Consider the following 24,115-nt stretch of genomic DNA (forward strand, 5'->3'; position numbering starts at 1 on the left):
AGTCCTTAGAAGTTTTCTGTATCTTTAAAAAATACGTATAAGAAAGAGATTATTTATGTGTATTGGTATATCACGGTAGTTAGACAAATAGGAAGTCTCAAACATGAATTAATTATTTTACACAAACTGGTTTTTTTTTTAAGATTTTATTTATTTATTTGACAGAGAGAGAGATCACAAGTAGGCAGAGAGGCAGGCAGAGAGAGAGGAAGAAGCAGGCTCCCTGCGGAGCAGAGAGCCCAATGTGGGGCTCGATCCCAGGACCCTGAGATCATGACCTGAGCGGAAGGCAGCGGCTTAGTCCACTGAGCCACCCAGGCGCCCGCACAAACTGTTTTTTTAGGAAGTAAAATTTACATAAAATTAAGATTAAGGAACAAACAGTAAAAATATCTTGAATGTGTTAAAGCTTTATATAGGGAAATGCAAATTGGTTAGCAGGATAAAAATTCCATCATTGACTTACCTAACAAATATTCTAGGTTGCTAGCTGGCTGATATTTTAAAAGATGCATTTATTAGGTTTATAGTATTTCTTGTTCAATATGTTCAATATGTTCAAACATTTAGCACATATTAAAAAGTTAAGATTAAACTTAAGTGAAATCACACAGAAAAAACATGAGTGGGACTACTATTAAGTAACGATATTATGATGTTTATTTGATTGTGTCCTTTTTGTTTCTTTTAATCCAGACTTAGATCTAGCACTTCAAAATGAGTGTTAAGTGTTAGAGCCTCTTTGGAACTCCTTATTCCAAGGAATCACTTTCAAAATGGCCTTATGTTCTTGTATATTAAGCATATCCAGAACCAAATATGTCTGATCCTGGGTTGCTCCAGAGTCCCAAGAATTGTTTTTTCATCATTAAACATTTATTAAGCTTCTGCTAAGTTCTGGGAATAGAAAGATAAATAAGATAAATAAGACATACATAGTCATTACTCTCAAGCAGCTTAGAATCTAACAAAAGAAGATAGATGTATACACCAGTAAATACATATGAACAGGGGACGGTGAGAACACCACAGGTGCACATGACAGGTTGTGGCTGGACAGTGAAGCTATAGCATCAAAGATGCCTTTATAGAGGTGACTCTGGAGTTGGTAACGAAATGATATTCACCAGTTAGGTAAGTAAAGGCTGATGAAACATTGTGAGGTAGAGGCTGATGATACTGGGCTTTAGGACATCTGGCAGTAAAGGTAGGTAAGGGTAGATAAGTGATGATGGAAAGTATTGTTTGCTATGTCAAGTAATTAGGATTTTGTTCTATACTATAAATAGGCAGGAAGGAACCACTGAAGAATTTTGGGCAGTGAAATGGTGTGATCAGACGCTCTGGCAGCAGCAGTGTGGAGGGCAGATTGGAGAGGATAAGCCTGAGGACAGGGAGGTGGTTGGGACACAGTGGTTCTAAACTGGCTGCTCTTTAGAGTTATCTTGGGAACTTGTTAGAAATGCAGACTTGTGGGCCCATACCCTGAGATTCTGATTTTAAGTAATTCTTTGGTGGGACCAAGGAATTTATGTAATTAATATGCTTCATGAATGTCTCTTATGCAGCTAGCTGTATACTGGATTTACTGATTGATCTTTGGGACCCACTGTATATCAAGCTAAGAAGTAATGATAACCTGAACTTTAGGATTGGAGCTGGAGAAGGATGTAGCAGGACTCAGAGGGTGATTGGCTCTGAAAATGTGAAAAAGAATAGTTTCACAGTGGTATCTAAATTTTGAGCTTGGGTGAATGGTGGAGTCACTTTCCAAACTAGGGAAGAAGAAGACTGTATGTTTTGGGGGAAGAGAGGCACAGTGATTTTGGTCAGAAACATCTTAAATTTGAGGTGTAAGATAAGTAGCAGTTGGATATATGCTTCTGGAGCTTAGAAGCTAGAGTTGGGTTGATGGTACAGATTTTAGAGTCCTTACAAGGAAGTTCAAATCATAACAGGGCACTCACCCAAGGAGTATACACTGAATGAGGAGAAAAAGAGGGTAAAGGACAGAATTCTGTGGATGCATGAACTTTTAAAGATGACTCGACAACAAAGCTTGAGAAGGAGCATTGTGAAGTAGTTAAGAGACTCAGGAGAAAGCAAAGCAAAGAAAGAGTCTCATGGAATTTCCACAGGGGAGATGGTAGAGGAGTAGGGGACTCTGTTTCAACCTGTCCTCTGAACTGAGCTAGATATCTACCAGACCATTCTAAACACCCACGAAATCAGCCTGTGGTGTAAGAAGATATATCTGGAGCTCTACAAGCGGAATATCTCAGGCAGGGAACTTTGATTGGTAGCAGCGGTAAAAAGATTCTTTAAGAGCCCCCTGGATTGAAACCTAGAGCTGCAGGGATGCACGTGTGAACTGGGGGTGGCTGGCAGTTTTAGAAGCACAAAGGGCAGAGACATGCCTGGACCTGGAAACAAGGGCTAGGAGAGCTGCTGTGGGTGCACGAACCAGAATACTGTGTGTTTTAGCAGTACAGACAAAAATGGAGACAATGTGGCCTGGAGAACTCACTGAAGAACAGACTGTGATTTCTCTGTTATGAGATAGAGATATGGATATGGTCACTTCTACTCTTTCAGAAGAGATGTGGAGAGCTGCCAGAGAGCAAAAGCCCCCCCAAAACCGGTTTTCACTGAGCCCATTTCCCCCCTACAGGAGGCAGGACAGCTCTCCCCAAGCAGGGCAGGCCCCTCCCCCAGAAGACAGACTGAAAGAACAAGAGGCTGACAACCCCAAAGTCCCTATTAAAAAAAAGGTGCATACTGCTTGGATTGCAGTCAATCATTTGGACTCTGTACATTCCCTCAACCACCTGTCAACAGAATGACTAAGAGAAGGAACCCCTAACACAGGAAAAATTCAGAGACTGACCTCTGCTGCAGAACTAATGGATATGGATTTAAGCAAGATGTCAGAAAGAGACTTCAGGATAACAGTTATGAAGACAATAGCTAGGATGGAGAAAACCATTAATGGCAACATAGATTCTTTAAGAGCAGAAATAAGAGCTGATCTGCCAGAACTTAAAAATGCTATCATTGAGATCCAATCTAGATACTCTAATGCTAGAGTAAACGAGGCAGAAGAGTGAATTAGTGATCTAGAAGACAAACTGATAGAAAAGAAGGAAGAGGAGGAGGCCTGGAACAAACAGCTTAGAGTCCATGAAAACAGAATTAGAGAAATAAATGATCCCATGAAATGTTCCAGTGTCAGGATTATTGGGATCCCCGAGGGGGTGAAGAGGGAGAGGACCAGAAGATATATTTGAGCGAATCATAGCCAAGAACTTCCCTAATCTGGGGAAGGAAACAAGCATTCATGTCCTAGAGGCAGAGAAGTCCCCTCCCAAGATCAATGAGAACAAACCATCTCCATGGCATGTAATAGTAAAACTCGCAAATCTTAGAACCAAGGAAACCATCTTAAAAGCAGATGGGGGTAAGAGATTCCTTACATACAGAGGTAGGAACATCAGAATAACGTCTGACCTGTCCACAGATACCTGGCAAGCCAGAAAGGATTGGCAAACATATTCAGGGTACTAAATGAGAAGAACATGCAGCTAAGAATTCTTTATCTAGCAAGGCTGTCACTCTGAATGAATGGAGAGATAAAGAGCTTCCAGGACTGGCAGACACTAAAAGAGTATGTAACCACTAAGCCAGTCCTGCAAGAAATATTAAGAAGGGTTCTATAAAAGGAGAAAGACCCCAAGAGTGATACTGAACAGAAACTTACAGAGACAATCTATAGAAACAGGGATTTGAGAGGCAAGATGATGACAATAAAATCATATCTTTCAATAATCACTCTGAACGTGAATGGCCTAAATGCTCCCATAAAATGGCACAGGGTTGCAGAATGGATAAAAAGACAGGCCCATCCATATACTGTCTACAAGAGACTCTTTGTGAACCTAAAGATATACATCCAGACTGAAAGTGAAGGGACAGATAACCATCTTTCATGCCAACGGACCTCAAAAGAAAGCTGGAATAGCAATTATAGCAGACAAATTAGATTTTAAGCTAAAGACTGTAGTTAGAAATACAGAAGGGCACCAAATCATTCTTGAAGGGTCTATCCAACAAGAAGATCTAACAATTGTAAATATCTATGCCCCCAACATGGGAGCAGTCAACTATATAAGCCAAATATTAATCAAAATATGGGAGACATATTGATAATAATATGTTAATAATAGGAAACCTCCACACTCCGCTCTCAGCAATAGATCATCTAAGCAGAAAATCAACAAAGGAACAAGAGCTTTGAATGACACTCCAGACCAGGTGGATCTCATAAATATATACAGAACATTCCACCCTAAAACAACAGAATACTCATTCTTCTCAGGTGCGCATAGAATTTTCTCCAGAAGAGAGCACATACTGGATCACAAATCAGGTCTCAACTGATACCAAAAGACTGAGATTATTCCCTGCATATTCTCAGACCACAGTGCTTTGAAAGTGGAACTCAATCACAAGAAAACGTTTGGAAGAAATTCAAACACTTGGAAGCTGAAGATCATCCTGCTCAAGAATGTTTGAGTCAACTAGGAAATCAGAGACGAACTAAACAATTTATGGAAATCAATGAGAATGAAAATGCATCAGTCCAAACCTATGGGATTCGGCAAAAGTGGTCCTAAGGGGGAAATACATAGCCATCCAAGCCTCACTCAAAAAAGTAGAAAAATCCTGAATACACAAACTATCTTTACACCTTGAAAGAACTGGAGAATCAACAACAAATTAAGTCTAACCCATATAGGAGAAGGGAAATAAGAATAGAGCAGAGATCAATGAATTAGAAACCAGAAATACAGTAGAACCAACACATCAACGAAACTAGAAGCTGGTTCTTTGAAAGTATTAGTAAGGTCATTAAACCACTGGCCAGACTCATCCCAAAGAAAAAAAGAACCCAAATTAATAAAATTATGAATGAATGGGGAGAGATCATGACTAACACCAAGGAAATAGAAACAATTATCAGAAATTATTTTCAACAGCTATATACCAATAAATTAAGGAACCTGGAAGAAATGGATGCATTCCTGGAAACCTATAAACTACCAAGACTGAAACAGAAAGAAATTGATAACCCGAATAGATCAATAACTAGTAACAAGATTGAAGCAGTGATCAAAAACCTCCCAAAAACAAGAGTCCGGGACCGGATGGATTCCCTGGGGAATTCTCCTGAACATTCAAAAAAGAAAAAATACTTATTCTCCTCAAGCTGTTTCAAAAAATAGAAACAGAAGGAAAACTTCCAGACTCTTTCTATGAGGCCAGCATTACCTTGATCCCCAAACCAGGCAAAGACCTCATCAAAAAGGAGATTTTCAGACCAATATCCCTGATGAATATGGATGCCAAAATTCTCAACAAGATCCTAGCTAATAGGATCCAACACTACGTTAAAAGGATTGTTCACCATGACCAGGTGGGTTTATCCCTGGGACGCAAGGGTGGTGTAACATTCGCAAATCAATGTGATGGAACACATTAATAAGAGGATAGAGAAGAACCATATGGTCCTCTAAATCGATGCAGAAAAAGCATTTGACAAAATACAGCATCCTCTCTGATTAAAAATCTTCAGAGTATAAGGATGGGAGAACATTCCTCAATTTCATAAAATCCATTTATGAAAACCCACAGCAAATATCATTCCCAATGGGGAAAAGCTGAGAGCCTTTCCCTTAAGATCAGGAACACGACAAGGATGCCCACTCTCACCACTGTTGTTCAACATAGTACTAGAAATCCTAGCAATAGCAATCAGGCAACAAAAAGAAATAAAAGGTATTCAGATTGGCAAAGAAGATGTCAAACTTTCTCTCTTCACAGATGACATGACACTTTATGTGGAAAACCCAAAAGACTCCACCCCCAAATTATTGGAACAGCATTTCAGTACTGTGGCAGGATACAAAATCAATGCACAGAAATCAGTTGCCTTCTTATCCATTAACAATGTAAGTGTAGAAAGAGAAATTAGAGAATCAGTTCCATTTACAATAGCACCAAAAATCATAAGATACCTTGGAATAAACCTAGGCAAAGAGGTAAAGGATCTATACTCTAGGAACTACAGAACACTCATAAAAGAAATTGAAAAAGACATGAAAAGGTGGAAAAACTTTTCATGCTCATGGATCAGAAGAATAAACATTGTTATAATGTCTATGCTGCCCAGAGCAATCTATACTTTCAACGCCATCCCAATACCAACAGCATTTTTCAAGTGCTGGAACAAATCATTGTAAAATTTGTATGGAACCAGAAAAGACCCCAAATTGTGAAGGAAATGTTGAAAAAGAAAAACAAAGCTGGGAGCATCACATTGCCTGATTTCAAGCTCTATTACAAAGCTGTGATCACCAAGACATCATGGTACTGGCACAAAAATAGGCACATAGACTAGTGTAACAGAGTAGAGACCTACAACTCTATGGTCAAGTAATATTTGACAAAACAGGAAAAAATATCCAATGGAAAAAAGTCTCTTCAATAAATGGCACTGGGAAAATTGGATAGCTATATGCAGAAGAATGAAACTCAACCATTCTCACACCATACACAAAGATAAACTCAAAGTGAATGAAAGACCTCAGTATGAGACAGGAATCCATCAGAATCCTGGAGGAGAACACAGGCAGTAACCTCTTCGACATCAGCCACAGCAACTTCCTTCAAGACATGTCCTGAAAGGCAAGGGAAACAAAAGCGAAAATGAACTTTTGGGACTTCATCAAGATCAAAAGCTTCTGCACAGCAAAGGAAACAGTCAACAAAACAAAGAGGCAACCCATAGAATGGAAGAAGATATTTGCAAATGGCACTACAGACGAAGGGCTGATATCTAAGATCTATACAGAACACCTCAAAAACTCAACACCCAAAAAAGAATTAAGTCAAAAAATGGGCAAAGGACATGAACAGACGCTTCCTCAAAGAAGACATGTAGACGGCTAACAGACACATGAAAAATGTTCGTCGTCATTAGCCATCATGGAAATTCAAATTGAAACCATTGAGATACAATCTTACACAAGTTAGAATGCCAAAAATCAACAAGAAACAGCAAATATTAGAGAGGCTCTGGAGAAAGGGGAACTCTCTTACACTGTTGGTGGGAATGCATGTTGGTACAGCCATTTTGGAAAACAGTGTGCAGCTTCCTCATAAAATTAAAAATAGAGCTACCCTATGATCCAGCAATTGCACTACTGAGTATTTACCCCAAGGATACAGATGTAGTGAAAAGAAGAGCCATATGCACCCCAGTGTTTATAGCAGCAATGTCCATAATAGTCAGACTGTGGGAAGAGCTGAGATGCCCTTCAACAGATGAATGCATAAAGAAGATGTATGTGGTCCATATATACAATGGAATATTACTCAGTCATCAGAAAGGATGAATTCCCGGGCGCCTGGGTGGCTCAGTGGGTTAAGCCGCTGCCTTCGGCTCAGGTCATGATCTCAGGGTCCTGGGATCGAGTCCCACATCGGGCTCTCTGCTTAGCAGCGAGTCTGCTTCCCTCTCTCTCTCTGCCTGCCTCTCTGTCTACTTGTGATCTCTGTCTGTCAAATAAATAAATAAATAATCTTAAAAAAAAAAAAAAGAAAAGAAAGGATGAATACCCAACTTTTGCATCAACATGGATGGGACTGGAGGAGAATAGTCTAAGTGCAATAAGTCAAGCAGAGAATGTCAATTATCATATGGTTTCATCTCTATGTGGAATATAAAGAATAGCATGGAGGACATTAGGAGAAGGAAGGGAAAAATGAAGGGGGGATAACCGGAGGGGGAGATGAACCATGAGAGACTATGGGCTCTGAGAAACAAACTTAGGGTTTTAGAGGGAGGGAGGTTAGGGGGATGGGTGAGCCTGGTGACAGATATTAAGGAGGGCATGCATTGCTTGGAGCACTGGGTGTAAATCATGGAACACTATATCAAAAATTAATGATGTACTATATGGTGACTAACATAACATAATAAAAAACATGATAAAAGAATTTCCACACATCTGTATCCACTAGATAGAAGGACAGCTGTGCATGGTGTGATCTTTTTCAAAAATATACACGTCAGTGGAACAGAGTAGAGAGCCCAGATATGGACCCTCAACTCTATGGTCAAATAATCTTTGACAAAACAGGAAAAAATATACAGTGGATAAAAGACAGTCTCTTCAATAAATGGTGCTGGGAAAATTGGACAGCTACGTGTAGAAGAATGAAACTCGATCATTCTCTACACCGTACACAAAGATAAACTCGAAATGGATAAAAGACCTCATCGTGAGACAGGAATCCATCAGAATCCTAGAGGAGAACATAGGCAGTAACCTCTTCGATATCAGCCACAGCAAATTCTTTCAAGATATGTCTCCAAAGGCAAAGGAAACAAAAGCAAAAATGAACTTTTGGGGCTTCATCAAGATCAAAAGCTTCTGCACAGCAAAGGAAACAGTCAACAAAACAAAGAGGCAACCCACGGAATGGGAGAAGATATTTGCAAATGACAGTACAGACAAAAGGTTGATATCCAGGATCTATAAAGAACTCCTCAAACTCAACACACACAAAAGAGAAAATCATATCAAAAAAATGGGCAGAAGTGGGGCGCCTGGGTGGCTCAGTGGGTTAAAGCCTCTGCCTTAGGCTCAGGTCATGATCCCAGGGTCCTGGGATCAAGCCCCGCATCGGGCTCTCTACTCTGCGGGGAGCCTGCTTCCCTCTCTCTCTCTTCCTGCCTCTCTGCCTAGTTGTGATTTCTCTCTGTCAAATTAATAAAATATTTTAAAAAAATGGGCAGAAGATATGAACAGACACTTCTCCAATGAAGACATACAAATGGCTATCAGACACATGAAAAAATGTTCATCATCACTAGCCATCAGGGAGATTCAAATTAAAACCACATTGAGATACCACCTTACACCAGTTAGAATGGCCAAAATTAGCAAGACAGGATGTTGGAGAGGATGTGGAGAAAGGGGAACCCTCTTACACTGTTGGTGGGAATGCAAGTTGGTGCAGTCACTTTGGAAGACAGTGTGGAGATTCCTCAAGAAATTAAAAATAGAGCTTCCCTATGACCCTGCAATGATGTTGTTTTCCTTAAGATGCCTAAAAAGATTAAATCATTTAGATTACAAATGTTAAAATTTCCTTCTCTTCACCCATCCCCACATTTCTCTTAATGGATTTAGTCCCATTTCTTTCATTGTTACCCTAACATTTAAAAGGTACATTACCCTAATATTTAAAAGATTATTTAACAATATTGTGAAATTATCAAACTGTAAAATCTTTAAGTTATTTTGTTGTGTGTGTTTTTCTGTAGGTCGAACCTGAAGATCACATTGAATTATCTTCTAGTCCTGAATCTGAAAAAACATTGGCTTCAAAAGCCATTGGCATTTCTGAAGGTGTGTGTGTTACAGGCGGGGGTGGAGGGGGAGGGTTGGTAGAGGGGACTGAAGCCTTGCTTTGAAAGAATAAGCATTGGCCTTTGAGAGCTACAGAACTAGGAATAGTTTTCATTTGTGAGTTGAAGCCTGCAGTCCCTTGTTAGATTAGGATTATTCTTGTGATAATGTGACTGGCTCCCACCCAGGCCATTCCCCCACCCCTAGCCCACCCCAGAAGCCAATGCCTAGCCTCCTAGAGTGGGGCACTGCCCAGCACACGCTTGCTGAGGGCTGCACAGAGCTTGGTGCTGAGGTTGCTGTTTGCCCCTGGTCAACTGCCGAACTGGAATTTGAGGCTCTGGTTAAATGGCCAGGCAGTGGTGAAATAGTATATGTTTGCATTTCTTACTGAAAGAATAAAATTAGGGTAGTTTCTTTAAAAAATTTCTACTGTGACTACAGTTGTTTATCTCTACATTCTCTTTAATTCAGTCTTGTCAGCAACTTAATGCAGTTTTCTTTTTTTTTTTTTAAACAGACTTTGGTTTGATTCTGTCATTTAATTTTCTTTTTCATAAATTTCTACCCCTTAGCTCTATTATTTCTTTGATTTTTGAGGGCTTAAACTGTTGACTTTTTCCTAACTTCATTCTTTTTTTCTAATATATGTATTTGAAGCTAAACATGTTCCTGCAGGGACACAGACAAGAGTGTTGATATGCACCATGTTTTGGTGTTGTTTTGATCTAGTTTGTAATTTGTTTTAAGATGTCTTCTTTCGCTCATGAAAGGGATTTTTAACTTCTTAATATTATGTGGTTTTGAGTATATTTTTAACTTACTCTCAGTTTCATTGCATTTTGATTAGATGAGTGTATGATAATCACAACTCTTAGATGTTTGTTAAAATTTCCTTTGTGGGGGTGCCTGGGTGGCTCAGTCTTTAAGCATCTACCTTTGGCTCAGGTCATGATCCCAGGGTCCTGGAATCAAGCCTCGCATCGGGCTCCCTGCTCAGCAGGAAGCCTTCTTCTCCCTCTCCCACTCCCCCTGCTTGTGTTCCCTCTCTCGCTGTGTTTGTCTCTGCCAAATAAATAAAATCTTTTTTTTTTTAAAGATTTTATTTATTTGACAGACAGAGATCACAAGTAGGCAGAGAGGCAGGCAGAGAGAGAGGAGGAAGCAGGCTCCCCGCAGAGCAGAGAGCCTGACGTGGGGCTTGATCCCAGAAGCCTGAGACCATGACCTGAGCCGAAGGCAGAGGCTTAACCCACTGAGCCACCCAGGCACCCCAAAAGAAATAAAATCTTAAAAAAAAAATTTCCTTTGTGGCCTGGGATGTATAATTTTTGTAAATGTTTATTTGAAAAGAATATGAATTTTCTGTTGCTTTATATAGTGTGTATGTGTGCATGCATATGTGTGTGTATGTATGTTGAGTCAAGCTTTAAATTGTCTGTGTATACATATATATGTTTAATCAAGCTTTTAAATTGTCCACATTTTCTATGTTTCTGGTATTTTAGTCTGCTTGATCTGTTCATTGCTCAAAAGGGTGCATTAAAAATTGCTCACGGGGCGCCTGGGTGGCTCAGTGGTTTAAGCCTCTGCCTTCGGCTCAGATCATGATCTCAGGGTCCTGGGATCAAGCCCCGCATCGGGCTCTCTGCTCAAGCGGGGAGCCTGTTTCTCCCTCTCTCTCTGCCTGTCTCTCTGCCTACGTGTGACCTCTCTCTCTGTCAAATAAAAATATTTTTAAAAAACAAATAAATAAATAAAAATAAATAAATAAAAATTGCTCACAGTGATCGTGGAATTTCTTGTGATTCTGTTAAATATTGCATTATATAGTAGAGACTAAGTTATAAAATGATTTTGTTCATGATTGATATATTTTTTGTTGAATTTTGACCCTTTTCTCATTAATGACCCTCATTATCTCCAATAATGTTTTTATACTCATTCAATTTTGTCTAATATTAATATTTCTCTGTTTGGTTTTCCCTGGTGTATCTTTTTTGATACATTTTATTTTTAAAAAATTTATCATGGAAAATTTCAATAGAAGACAGAATAGTATAATTAACCTTCATGTACCCTATAACCACCTTTAACAATTATCAACTCATGGCCAGTCCTCTTTTACGTATACACCCACCTACTCGTCCCACCTTTTCCTGGATGATTTTGAAGCAAATTCCAGGCAGCCTATTATCTACCCGTAAATATTTTATAAATACGTTTAAAAAATAAGGTTTTCTTTTTTAAAAACACAGATATAATATTATTACTCCTTTTAAAAAATTTAATATTGTCATGCATCTAATCAGTGTTTCGGCGTTGTCAGCTATCTCATTTGTAAAAATAGCTTATTTTCTCATTCTGTTGAAGTCCAAGGGAGGTCTGTGCATGGCAGTAGTTTGATGGCTTATAAGTTCATTTTAACTTCTTGGTACCTCTCCTTTTCTCCTTGCAGTTTATTTGTTGAAGAAACATAGATGTTTGTTGTGAAAATGTTTTTCAGAGTCTAGATTTTGCTAATTGAGTCTTTATGGGGTCATTTAACGTATTTTACTCTCTCCTGTATTTTCTGTACGTTAGATATTCCTTTATTTTCAAGCTGAGTGATTATGTTGTTAAATTGTGTTGAGCATGTAACTAGATTTCATTTTTAAAAATAATTAATTTGTGTGTCTTCATCATCAAATTAAGTATGTTTATTGTGATTACTGATATATTTGTGCTTTTTCCTATAATCTTATTTTGTGCTTCCTATTTACTATGTATTTTTTTCTTTACTTTTTGAGCTTCTTTCCTTCTGTTGGATTGAGTTTTTTGTATTCTCTCTTTTCCTCTCTATTGGTTCAGAAATTACACATTCTATTTTTAATCTCTTAGTGATTATTTTTGAATGTTGAACATTCATAATTGAATTAAAATTTAAGACAAATATATTTACCTCCTAAACAATATAAGGACTTTAGAGCTTTTTTTTTTTTTTTTTAAGGAATTTGTTTATTTGACAGAGAAAGAGAGCAAGAAAGGGAACACAAGTAGGGGGAGTGGGAGAGGGAGAAGTAGTCTTCCTGCCGAGCAGGGAGCTTTATGCGGGGCTTGATCCCAGGACCCTGGGACCCCGAAGGCAGATGCTTAACGACTGAGCCACCCATGCACCCTGACTTTAGACCTTTTAACACTGATTTGCTCCCCCTTAGCTTCCCTGATATTGTTTTCTAGTACTTTAGATCTGCTTTGTTTCTAACCCTCCCATTTGGTCTCCCATGTCTTCCAGTTTCTTTGCCTTTAGTTGGTACTTTTTAAAAAATTTGTAACTCAAATATGTGAACCATAAATGTATAAAACCGAAACACAAGTTTTATGAAATAATACTTACTCTTATTGCCTGAGATGCTCTCTGACAAAATTTTCTGTTCTCTGATTTTGTTGCTCACAATTGCTTTTTGTATTTGCTTTCTTGAGAATTGCTTCCTTCTTCCTTCCTTCAGGAGTTCTTCCATCTAGAACATGTGAGTGGTAAATTCTCCTAGTCTTTGAAAATATCTTTAATTTTATTACAATTTGTGAGTGATGGCTTACAGATGAGCACAGAATTCTAAGTTGATGCTCATTTTCCCTCAGCATCGTAAGGATAATATTCCATTATTTATGGACATCTCTAAATGCCAAGTTTATTCTACCTATGTGCTGTCTGTCCAGTTACTGTTTTTATCTCTGATTGCTTTTAAAGTTCTCTTATTTTGTATTTTTGATACAAGTGTGTCTCAGTGTATACATTTTTATTTTTATGTATTTATTTTTTAAGAGCTTTTTTTTTCCCCCCGGTGAGGGGAGGGGCAGAGGAAAAGGGAGAGAATCCTGGTGCTGGTCTTGATTTAACAACCCTGAAATCATGGGGGTGCCTGCGTGGCTCAGTGGGTTAAAGCCTCTGCCTTCGGCTCGGGTCATGATCCCAGGGTACTGGGAGGGTACTGGGATCCAGCCCCGCATTAGGCTCTCTGCTCGGCAGGGAGCCTGCTTCCTCCTCTCTCTCTGTCTGCCTCTCTGCCTACTTGTGACCTCTGTCTATCAAAAAACAAACAAACAAAAAAAAAAACCCCTGAAATCATGACCTGAGCCAAAATTAGGAGTCAGACACTCAACTGATTGAGTCACCCAGGGGTCCTCAGTGTATATACTTTAAAAATTTACTCTAAATGAGAGTCGGAATGATTATTTAATTTGCAGGTTTAATGTTGGTTATTTTTCATCCATTTTCTTTTGGAGTATTGCTGTCTCCTCATTCTTTCTGTTCTGTTTTCTAAAACACCTATTAGAACTATCTTGGACCTTCTCACTTTATTCCCTTTCTCTTAACTATTAATTGCCATCTTTTTATCTCTCAATCATGTACTTGGGGTGATGTCCTCAGATCTGGACAACATACTAATTTTCTGTCCTATATCTTTATTATAGGATTTAACTTTTTAAAATATATTCTCAGTATCTAGAAGTTTTATTTCTTTTTCAAATTTGTTTGCTGGATGTATTGTCCTGTTCTTTTATTATGGTTTCTATGTATTCTTTTATCTGCTTAATGATTTTAGTAATATTTTATGCCCTTTCAGATTGTTCTACTTCATGCGTGTATATTCTCAATGCAAAAATGCATACAGCTCTCTTTTATGGTGGTTTCTTTGTGCAATTTTTTTTTAAAATCATGAACTTATTATCTTTAGGGGAGTTGTGCTCGGTTGTATATACTTGCCTTTGATATGGTTTTATATTTGCTTCTTGAGATCTACTGAAGTAGAAAAACTTGGGGGGCAAATTTTTATATACATTTTTGGCTTGTGGTTACTGTTAGTACATAGATAGTATAAATTCAGATCCCATTCCTGATTGTGTCACAATCACAAGAGGTTTTGATTTCTTGATTGACTTATTTTTCTCCCATCTGCTATTCAGGCAGATAGAAAACTACTTTGCTGGTTCTCCGATTTTCTTATCCTCATTTTATGGACAGAGCTATCCTTCAGTGCTCTAGGCCATATGAAGTTAGCTCAGTTCTCTCCACTGCCAATGACAGAAACCTTATCTCCTTTTTGTATGGACTGTCCCAGCATCATTGCCCATATATTGCCCAGCTTTGATTCCTTTTTCTTTTCTGGGACTGGGGGATTTCTTTATTTACAAGGCTTGGTTGCATATTAATCTATTTTTTTAAATTTAACATTTCTTCTGTGTTTTTATAATAGGGCATGAGACTGTCTAACTCATCCACCATGTTTTCTGAAATTGATAGTAAATTTAATAGTTTTACTATAAGGGAGATTAAATTTTAAATATATTAAATTATATTCTATTATAGAGTAGAAAGTTATCAAAATAATATATTGTAAACTTCTGATGCATCTTTTGCCATGTGAAAGTGTTAACTGTTGTATCATTTTTTTCCCATATGCTTTTCTTCCTCTACCATTTTACTTTGGATTAGTACATTTCCTGACTCATATGAATGAGGATGCTCAACGTGACAAAGAGGAGACTTCAGAAGCTGAATTTTCAGTGACAGAAACTCATTCTAGTCAGAAAACTTGTGTGTTTCCTTCTGCTGACTCAGCTCTCAGCCTTTTCAGTGACCAGAATACAACTTCTCCTGGTATTGTTCATTTTTTTCATTTACGCTCGTTTTCCCGTATGCTGTTACTGAAGAGTATTTTATTGGGAACACAGTTGTGAAAGATTTGTGAAGCCATTTTGCAATATTTATAAGTTTCAAGGGAGGGAAGTTAAAAACTGTGCCATTTGCTTGAAGAACTATGTTGTCTTACCATCTTCCTAAGATCTATTGCAAGCATGTATTGTTATCTCTAATAAGATATATGATTATATATCTCCAAGTTATTTATTAATGTCAAATATATAGAAACTGGATTTACCATACTATCTGATTTTTATAAAATTTGAGAAATTCAGACTCAGCCAATATTGAGAACCTGGAGTTTTAATTATGAAAACAAAATAATGGCTGTAGTTTCTGGAGACTGCCACTTTCCAGATAAGGCTGGTTTAAGTACACTTAGCCTGATGTGAGCCTAGCCTACTAAGGGGATGCCATTAATATCTCCATAGTACAGTTGAGAATTTTGAGACTTAGACAAGTTTAGTGCCACTTTTCATTCTATTTCATTTGAAGTTGGCAATTAAAAGTGCTCTTTTCAGTCCTAAAAAACACATTTTGTCATATGAATAATAGGTCATACTAAATATAATACATGGGCTACTGACTGTGGCTTTGAAATATTTTTTCTCTCTCAGCTATTGATGGTCGAAAATGATGAATTTTCTAAGTGTTTATAGTATGTTTTATTGCCATTATTAAAGTAGCATAAGCAGTAAAACATGCTTTTTTTTAAAAATGGCATAGTGGTTATTAAAAGAAAAACTGTTAAGAAGCTGGCTTTAAGTCTTGTAATTTTTTTCTCTAAGTTCTTCCTAGATTCCACTTGTATTTTTGTCGTCATCCTATGGGGTTGATCATTTCCACTTCACAGAGTTGTGGAGATTGAGTGTGGTCGGTAAATAAAGCACCTAGCTGAGAACCTGTTTGATTCCCGTAGGTTCTCAGTCATCTGTAGCTTTCACTTGACTCTTATGGGGGAGAGCTGACGGATGAGATTAAAGAGGTTGGAGAGGGTTCTGACTGTATCTGAGAAGTGTATACTCCATTTTATATCAGGGAATCATTGGAGAATTCTGAGCAGAGATGTGGAATGAGGAGGTGTTGAAGATAAGAATGGAGGCATGATTGTTTAGTGAGCTGTCAGGTTCTTCTGACTGTGGAATACTAAGGGTCTGGGCAGTGTTGCAGGAAAGCAGGACATATTCTGAAAGCAACTGTTGTTACTCATTGTCTAAGCAGGTAACAGATTAGGAGAAGGAGAAACTGAGTGGCTATCTTGTGTTTTAGACTGTCGGAGCAAGGATATCCTAGCTCTTATGTCAGACTCTAGAGTACCTTAAGACCAAACGTAACAGTGTAAGGTGATGTTGGGGTATATAAATGGCTATATTTAGGACCCAGTTTTCGACAGCAAGTGGAACTTGAGAGGTTTATGCTTGAGAAACAGATATAAGAGCCTTTTACCTAGTTATATAGTCAAGACTTAGTGCATCTGTTCTCAGCAAGAAATATGGGAAAAGGGAAAATGCCAAAGAGCAACCTGTGAAATGACATTCTTGAGAGAGTACGGGGGGCCTCCCTATGAGGGAGATGGACAAGCAGATTCTGCTAAAGGGGTTTCAAGAAAAAGTGAGTGGCTCACAGTTGCACAAGCTACCAGAATGTCAAGAGTAAAGATTGAATTTGTTAAGGATTTTGGGGACTTTCAGGTAATATTCAGAGTAGAAGTCTGTTGGGGACAAAGACAGGTTCAAGAAGTTGTATACATAGACTACTTAACAGTTCTGACAGTAAAAGTAAGTAGAAAAATAAGAGAAATGAAGTCAAATATCATTTCAAGATGGGGATAAAGACAAACTCTTAAATGTTTAAAGGAAAAAGAAAACAAAGGAGAATGAAAAGTGAGATTGAAAGTATTCTTTCAGGATTATAATAGCTTCTTAAATTAGGATGCAAGAGAAGAAAGGGAAAATGTGAAAAAATGTCATAACACATATAAAGGATAATTAAAATGTTTTTCTCTAGCATTCAATGTCTGATGTAAATTAAAAAGGAAACCAAATTAGTATTTTTAGAGTGCAGAATTTAAATGCCTAATGGCTGTCCCCTTTTCTAAAGTTGGCATCTTAGGAAGATGGACAGTCATTCCCTTACTTCTAGTACTCAGAAACAGCTCAGATTTCTTCTTTTGAAACTGACTTCCATTTCTTAGCACATTCTTGTGACTGTTCTTTTTTTTTTTTTAAAGATTTTATTTATTTGACAGAGATGACAAGTAGGCAGAGAGGCAGGCAGAGAGAGGAAGAAGCAGGCTCCCCTCTGAGCAGAGAGCCTGATTTGGGGCTCGATCCCAGGACCCTAGGATCATGACCTGAGCTGAAGGCAGAGGCTTTAACTCCCTGAGCCACCCAGGTGCCCCCTTGTGACTGTTCTTAACAGTAGCAAATAATGTATTCACTGAGGATGGATTTAATTTTTGGTAACAGCCACAAGATTTCCAGAGGCATTTCTTTTTCTTTTCTTTCTTTCTTTTTTTTTTTTTTAAGATTTTACTTATTCATTTGACAGAGATCACAAGTAGGCAGAGAGGCAGGCGCGGGGGAGGGGGAAGCAGACTCCCCGCTGAGCAGAGAGCCCGATGCGAGGCTCGATCCCAAGACCCTGGGATCATGATCTGAGCTGAAGGCATAGACTTTAACCTACTGAGCCACCCAGATGCCCCTATGTTTATTTATTTTTAAAAAATTCTATTTTATTTATTTGACAGACAGCAAGAGAGCAACACAAGTAGGGGGAGCCGGAGCGGGAGAAGCAGACCTTCCACTGAGCAGGGAGCCCGATGCCGGGGTTGATCCCAGGACCCTGAGCCAGAGGAGGATGCTTAAGGACTGAGCCACCCAGGCGTCCCACACTTTAGTATTTTAAACTTGTACTAAGCAAAGAAGGATTGTACTTCCTAAAGTATTCAGAGTATTCTGGATAGAAAAGTAATCATCTGAAAATGCAGAGTATACACTATCAAATAGAACATTTAAGAGGAGGATAAATAAGTTACACGTATATACCTTTAAACCTATTTGGAGGTTTAAAGTATTTAGTTTCTGGTTATATAATTTCTAAAGACATTAATAGATGACAGTAGAAAAAAATTATTGACCCCAAATTTTTATTAATAATGTTTCTTTTTTTTTTAAGGTGTGAATAACAGTGACGAGTTATTTGAGAGGTAAATATCTTCAGAATTAATTCACAGGTTTACTTAAGATTGGGTATAAACTGTGTGTTTTGGAAATTTTGTTGTTCATGTGTATGTGAGCTTCTACACTACATATTTTTTCATGGACTGAAAGGAAGATAATTCTCATTGGGAATGGGGTGTTTTAAGAAGCTGAGGATTGCTTTATTATATCCTTTGTGTTTTGTTTTAGCATAGGTAGTTAGAATACAGTAGACTGCGTTTGCTACATCCTTTACTGCGTGTGTATTCAGCAGGCAGGACAGGTAGAGGTTATCTCCTGAGCCGTAGGTTCACTTTTTTAAAAGCACAAAAGAAGTCATCAATGACTGATGATTAAACTTTTGCTGAGGATTCCTAGAAAGTAAAAGGAACATTAGATCTCTGTTTGTGTTCATTTATGCTCTTAGAGGACATAGCTTTACATGTTCATTTTTTAAACTTTACATGTTAATTTTTGCTTAATGTAATTAATTATTTCTCAAATTGGATTTTAAAATGAAGCATTTCAGTAGATCCACTCCAGCTGACTGGGTTAACTGATATTGGAGACATCATTGAGGACCTTATAACAAAAGACGGAGTTTCCAGGGAGGAGCTCGGTTTAACAGAACAACAAGCTAAGAGTATCTCCAGGTAATCCTTGAATAAATAATTTTTAACTCATTTAAAATGCTTATCGTTCAGGAATATTAAAAATTGACCATATTTTAATGTGATTTTTATGAAACAAACACAAAGCTTATTTTTTTTCTTCATAAATACTTTTTGTGATGTTTATGTATCATTGCTCCCTTTCCCCAACAGTAGACAGACTGGTGTATTTAATACAGCAGCACATCTATATCCTGGGAGTTTTCCCAAGATCTCATCACTTTATTTTTATTTTTGTTGTCATTATTTTTTATATGTGTGTGTGTGCGTGTGTTTGTATGTGTGTATACACACACACATGTATACACACACACATACACACGCACACACACACATATCAAATCTTTTCACGTGTCTTTTGTCTATTTGGATATCTTCTTTGGAGAAATGTCTGTTCATGTCTTCTACCCACCTTTAAATTGGATTATTTGGGGTTTTTTGGTGTTGAGTTGTGTAAATTCTTTATATATTTTGGATACTAACCCTTTATCAGATATGTTGCTTGCAAATATGTTCTCCCATTCGGTAGGTTGTCTTTTAGTTTTGTTGATCGTTCCTTTTGCTGTGCAGAAGCTTTGGATTTTGATGTAGTCCCAGTCATTTATTTTTGTTTCTGTTACCCCTGCCTCAGAAGATATGTAGAAAAATGTTGCTACAACCAATGTCAGAGAAATTACTGCCTGTGCTATCTTCTAGAATTTTTATGGTTCAGGTCTCACATTTGGGTCCTTAATCCATTTTGAATTTATTTTTCTGTTTGGTGTAAGAAGGTGGTCCAGTTTCATTCTTTTGCATGTTGCTATCTAGTTTTCCCAACACCCATTTGTTGAAGCGACCATATTTTCCTATAGCAAATTCTTTCCTGTTTGCCAATGATTAATTAATTACGTTTATTTCTGGGCTCTCTGTTCTGTTCCATTGAGCTATGTGGCTGTTTTGTGCCATACTGTTTTGATTACTACAGTATTGTGATGTATCTTGAAATGTGGTATTGTGATATTTACACTTTTGTACTTTTTCAAGATTGCTTTGGCTTGGAGTCTTTTGTGGTTCCATACACATTGAGGGGTCATTTGTGAAAAATGCTATTGGTATTTTCATAGGGACTCCATTAAATCTATAGATTACTTTTGGTAGTATGGACATTTTAACAATATTTGTTTTCCAGTCCATGAATGTGGAATATCTTTCCATTTGTTTATATAATCTTTAATTTCTTTCATCAGTTTTTATAGTTTTCAGAATACAAGGCCTTTCACCTCCTTGGTGAAGTTTATTCCTAGGTATTTTATTAGTTCTGGTGTAATTATAAATGGGATTGTTTTCTTAATTTTTCTGCTACTTCATTACTAGTGTATAGAAATGTAATGAATTTCTACATATTGATTTTGTGTTCTTCATCTTAATGAATTCAATTATCAGTTCTAGTTTTTTGGTGGAGTCTGTAGGATTTCCTATATATTGTATCATGTCATCTGCAAATACTGAAAGTTTTATTTCTTCCTTGCCAATTTGGATGCCTTTTTCCCCTTTTTCTTGTGTAATTTTGTGGCTAGGACTTCCAGTATTATGTTGAATGCAAGTGGTGAGAATGGACATCTTTGTCTTATTCTGATCTTAGGGGAAAAGCTCTCAAGTTTTTTACCGTTGAGTATGACATTAGCTTTGAGTTTTTCATATATGGCCTTAATTATGTTGAGGTATCTTCCCTCTAAACCTATTTCATTGAATGTTTTTGTCATGCATGGATGTTATACTTTGTCAGATGTTTTCTCTGCATCCATTGAATGATCTTTTTTTTTTTTATCCTTTCTCTTGTTGATGTGATATATCACGTTTATTGATTTGCAAATATTGAGCCACCCTTACATCCTTGGAATTAATCCCACTTAATTGTGGTAAATGATTTTTTAATGTATAATTACTTTGGTTTGCTAATTAATATTTTGTTAAGGATTTTTGCATCTATTCATCAGAGATATTGGCCTGTAATTCTCTCTTTATAAAGATTTGTTTGTCTATTATTTTAAAGAGAAAGCATGACAGGGAGGGGCAGAGGGAGAGGGAGAGAGAGAATCTCCAGCAGACTCTCTGCTGAGCGTGGAGCCCAATGCAGGACTCATTCTCACAACCCCCAAGATCATGACCTGAGCTGAAATCAAGAGTCAGAGACTTGATCAACTGAGCCACCCAGGTGCCACAGTAGTTCTCTTTTTTTTGTAGTATGTTTATCTGGTTTTGGTATCACGGTAATGATGGCCTCATAGAATTAATTTGGAAGCTTTCCTTCCTCTTCTATATTTTGGAATCATTTGAGAAGAATGCATATGCTTCTGTACATTTTCTTCTGTACAGAATTCATCTGTGAAGTTGTGTGGTCCTGGACTTTTATTTGTTGGAAGTTTTTTAATTATAGATTCAATTTTGTTGCTGGTAGACAGTCTGCTCAAATTTTCTAATTCTTCCTGTTTCAGTTTTGGGAGGTTTTATGTTTCTAGGAATTCTTCTACTTCTTGTTGGTTGTCCAATTTGTTGGCATATAATATTCTCTTACTGTTGTGTTTCTCCTCTTTGATTTCTCCTTTTGTTTATTTGAGTTACCTCTTTCTCTGTCTTTTTTTTTTCTTTTTGGTTGAATCTGGCTGAAGTTTTATCAATTTTGTTGACCTTTTTAAAGAACCAGCTTCTGGGAGCACCTGAGTGGCTCAGTTGATTAAATATCTGCTTTGGCTCAGGTTATGGTCCCAAAGTGTTGGGATTGGACCCCACATTAGGCTCCCTGCAGCAGGGAATCCGCTTCTCCCTCTGCCCCTCACCCTGCTCTCATGTTCTCTCTCACTCTCTCTCTCAAGTAAATAAAATCATAAAAACAGAAACAAAAACAAAAACAAAAACAAAACAGCTTCTGGTTTCATTGATCTATTCTCTTGGTTTTTTAATTTCTGTTTCTTTATTACTGCTCTCATCTTTGTTATTTTCTTCCTCCTACTGGTTTTGGATTTTGTTCTTCTTTTTTTAGCTCCTTTAGGAGTTTATTTGAAACTTTTCATCCTTTTTGCAGTAGGTTTGTATTGCTATAAAATTCCATCTTGGAACAGCTTTTGCTATATCCCAAAGATTTGAGACCATTGTGTTTTCAGTTTCATATGTCTCCCATGTATTTTTTGATTTCTCCTCTGATTTCTTTGTTGACCCATTCATGTTCAGAAGCATTTTATTTAACTGCCATGTATTTATGCTCTTTCCAGATTTTTTCTTCTGGTTGATTTCTAATTTCATATTGTTGTGGTCAGAAAAGATGCATGGTATGAATTTGATCTTTTTTAATTTGTTGAGACTTATTTATGTGATCTATTCTGGAGAATTTTCCATGTGCACTTGAAAAGAATGTGTATTTTGCTATTTTAGAATGGAATGTTCTGGATATATTTGTTAGATCCATCTGGTCCAATGTGTCATTCAGAGCCACTGTTTTCTTGTTGATTTTCTGTTTGGATGATCTATCCACTGATGTGAGTAGGATGTAAAGTCCCCTATTATTATTGTATTACTATTGATTACTTCCTTTGTGTTTGTTATTCGCTCCTTTATGTATTTGGGTGCTCCCGTGTTGGGTGCATAAATATTTACAATTGTTTATCTTCTTTTTGGATTCTTCCCTTTATGATTGTACAGTGTCCTTCTTTGTCTCTTGTTACAGTCCTTGTTTTAAAGTTTATTTTGGGGGCACCTGGGTGGTCCAGATGGTAAACATCTGCCTTCAGCTCAGGTCATAATCTCTGGGTCCTGGGATTGAGCCCCATGTCGGGCTCCCAGCTTGGTGGGAGTCTGCTTTTCCTTCTCCCTCTCCCCTGCTCATTCTTTCTTTCTCCCTGTCTCTCTCTGTCTCAAGTGAATAATTAAAATCTTAGATAAAAGGGAAAAAATAAGTCTATTTTGTCTGTTAAAAGTATTGCTATCCCAGCTTTCTTTTTGCTTCCATTTTTATGATAAATGCTTTTCCATCCCTTGACTTTCAGTCTGCATCTTTCTTAGGTCTGTAATGAGTCTCTTGTAGGCAGCATATAGATGGGTCTTGCTTTTTTATCCATTCTGTTACTCTGTGTCTTTTGATTGGTGTGTTTTGTCAATTTATATTCAAAGTAATTATTGACAGATATGTGCTTATTGCTATTTTGTTACTTGTTTTATGGTTGTGTTTATGCTGCTTCTCTGTTTCTTTCTCTTGCTCTCTTCTCTCATGATTTGCTGACTTTCTTTAGTGATATACTTGGATTCCTTTCTTTTTATTTTTTGCATATCTATTATTGCTTTTTCATTTGTGGTTACCATTCAGTTTGTATGTAATATCTTATGCATATAGCAGTCTATATCAAGTTGGCAGGTGCTTCCGTTCGAACCTATTCTTTACTCTTCTTCCCACCTCCCATGTATTTGGTGTATGGTGTCATACTTTACATGCTTTTATTTTTATTTTTTAGTTCCTTGACTGATTTTTATACATATACTTATTTATATTATTTTTGGACTTCCTACTTTTCTTACTCCTACTTACAATTTTTTCTTTCCACTTGAAAAGTCCCCTTCGACGTTTCTTATAAGACTGGTTTAATGGTCATGAATTCTTTTAAATTTTGTTTGTTTGGGAAATTCTTTCTCTCTCCTATTCTGAATGATAGCCTTGCTGAATAGAGTATTCTTGGCTGCAGGCTTTTTTCCTTTCGGCCCTTCGAATATATCATTGCACTCCTTTCTGACCTGCCCAGCTTCTGCTGAAAAATCATTGATTGCCTTATGAGGTTTTCCTTGTATGTAACTATTTTCTTTTCTCTTACTGCTTTAAAAATTCTCTTTATCACTACTTTTTGCCATCTTAATTACTATGTGTCTTGGTGTGGACCTCCTTGAGATGATTTTGATGGGGGATTTTGGTACCTACTGGATCTGAATTTCTGTTTCCCTCTCCAGTGTTGGGAAGTTTTCTGATACTATTTTGTTGAATTAAATTTTCTGCTCCCTTTTCTCTGTCTTCTTCTTCTGGGATCCTTATAGTGCAAATGTTATTACACTTGATGGTGTTGCTGA

General features: G+C 37.4%; 1 protein-coding gene across 8 annotated transcripts in view; it reads left to right on the forward strand.

Moving 5' to 3' along the window:
* Positions 1–24,115, forward strand: part of CPLANE1 (ciliogenesis and planar polarity effector complex subunit 1) — a 148,158-nt gene that overhangs the window by 107,647 nt on the left and 16,396 nt on the right. For 6 of the 8 annotated variants that reach the window (XM_045999166.1, XM_045999165.1, XM_045999171.1 and 3 more), the window contains 5 exons: positions 9,392–9,476; positions 12,965–12,985; positions 14,953–15,117; positions 18,337–18,367; positions 18,881–19,012. In XM_045999166.1, coding sequence (XP_045855122.1) covers positions 9,392–9,476; positions 12,965–12,985; positions 14,953–15,117; positions 18,337–18,367; positions 18,881–19,012 — 434 coding nt within the window. The remainder of the gene's footprint in view (positions 1–9,391; positions 9,477–12,964; positions 12,986–14,952; positions 15,118–18,336; positions 18,368–18,880; positions 19,013–24,115) is intronic. The other 2 variants (XM_045999168.1, XM_045999173.1) reach the window with 1 other exon arrangement.

The sequence above is a fragment of the Meles meles genome, chromosome 3, assembly GCF_922984935.1.
Source record: "Meles meles chromosome 3, mMelMel3.1 paternal haplotype, whole genome shotgun sequence".
Lineage (NCBI taxonomy): Eukaryota > Metazoa > Chordata > Mammalia > Carnivora > Mustelidae > Meles > Meles meles.